At 41.9% G+C, this 1,539-nt stretch overlaps 1 protein-coding gene across 1 annotated transcript in view; it reads right to left on the reverse strand.

The window, feature by feature from the left end:
- Positions 1-245: 245 nt before the first annotated feature.
- SARC_13152 (hypothetical protein) overlaps positions 246-1,539 on the reverse strand; it is a 2,335-nt gene continuing 1,041 nt past the window's right edge. Inside the window, exon 2 of the mRNA XM_014292722.1 lies at positions 246-514. Coding sequence (XP_014148197.1) covers positions 296-514 — 219 coding nt within the window. The 3' untranslated portion in view covers positions 246-295. The remainder of the gene's footprint in view (positions 515-1,539) is intronic.

The raw sequence follows: 1,539 nt of genomic DNA on the forward strand, positions 1-1,539 counted from the left end.
ACACACACACACACACACATATAATATATGTATATATATATAATATATAGTATATATATATATATATATAAACACACACACACACATAAATATACACACACAAACACAATCGCAAACACACACCATGTCCTACTATATGTTGTGAGTCCAATATCTCACACAATACAAGGCTACGGCAAAGATTGTTGCATAGAGCGATCCACACGGCTTTGTTTGTATATATACATATAACAGGAGACCAGCCACTACCACCATAACATTTAAGTTCCTCATCCAAAAACTCATCAAACCGTGTTTAAAAATAGGGCAAGGCGTCCCTAACACACCTCTTATCTTTGCGCTTCTTGAGAATCTTGATTGCGTATCTGGCCTTGGTGGCTTTATCCACAGCCAGGTATACTGTGCCAAAGGTGCCCTCACCCAGGCGTTTGCCCAGGGTGTACTTCTTCCGCCAGTCCTGAGACTTGGGCTTCTCTTTGGATTCGTTCTTTGAAGTGTTTTCCTTCTCTTTGGCCTGTCCGTGTGTGTGGCGAGAGTTGAGATGGATCGCCCGTGGTATTGGCACAAGTGATATGCCTGGGACATGATTGATATATTCTCCACTGCGCAGACCAGACTTTGCGAGGTAGCAAACTAGCTCAATAGAGAATGATGTGAGATATAACTCTACTGTACACTGGGCCACTGTGCCGAGCCTGACAGAACTCGGCAATAACCAAAAGCTGCGGCTATGACAAAGCTAATACATTTTTATTAACTTTAAATTTAACTCGTCAATTTTAAATTTAAATCATCCATCTACAGCCCCCTCAAGTAGTCTCAGCGGGGACTTGGGAAGGATGGGGTGGATTGTATACTGAGTAGAAACAAATACACACTACCAGGGCAACGTATCGCACACACACGGGTGCACAAATAGGCATGCCACGTGTGTAACAAGCATGTCTAATGAATCCTAATCGAAGTGGGTCATAGGCATACGCGTAGACTAACTGGGTTAGTGTGACAAGGGGTTGTACACGCTACTATAGATATATCACGGACGCGCATAGCAGAGAAAAAACAGTACACGAAAGTCCGAAAGATAAATACTAGGCTGGTGGGTAAAAGAACAATAGTAGTATTAAATAAACAACAGTAGAGCGATAGGATACAAATCCCTCTCAAAATGGCCATGCACAAGAAAACTACCGTAGCCAACCTAAAACATTCTCAATCATAAACAAACCAGTCATGAAAGTATACATAAAAGGTATGAACAACATCAGCATATACAATAGACTATACAGCAACACACGAACGCAAGCAGAACGCATATGGATTTAGTACCAACCATTCCCGAGACAGCCATGCAAACGAGCGTAGTAAGAATGATCCACATCAAAATATACCAAGACAATGCCAGTCATTACACCACGAACGCAAGCACGATAGTAGAATGCTCACCTGCACCGCAGTACCCAAAATGGTAGCACCAACCTCATATATATATATACACACACACACACACACACACACACACACACACATATATATATG

The sequence above is a fragment of the Sphaeroforma arctica genome (genome assembly GCF_001186125.1).
Source record: "Sphaeroforma arctica JP610 unplaced genomic scaffold supercont1.2951, whole genome shotgun sequence".
In the NCBI taxonomy this organism is placed as follows: Eukaryota; class Ichthyosporea; order Ichthyophonida; genus Sphaeroforma; species Sphaeroforma arctica.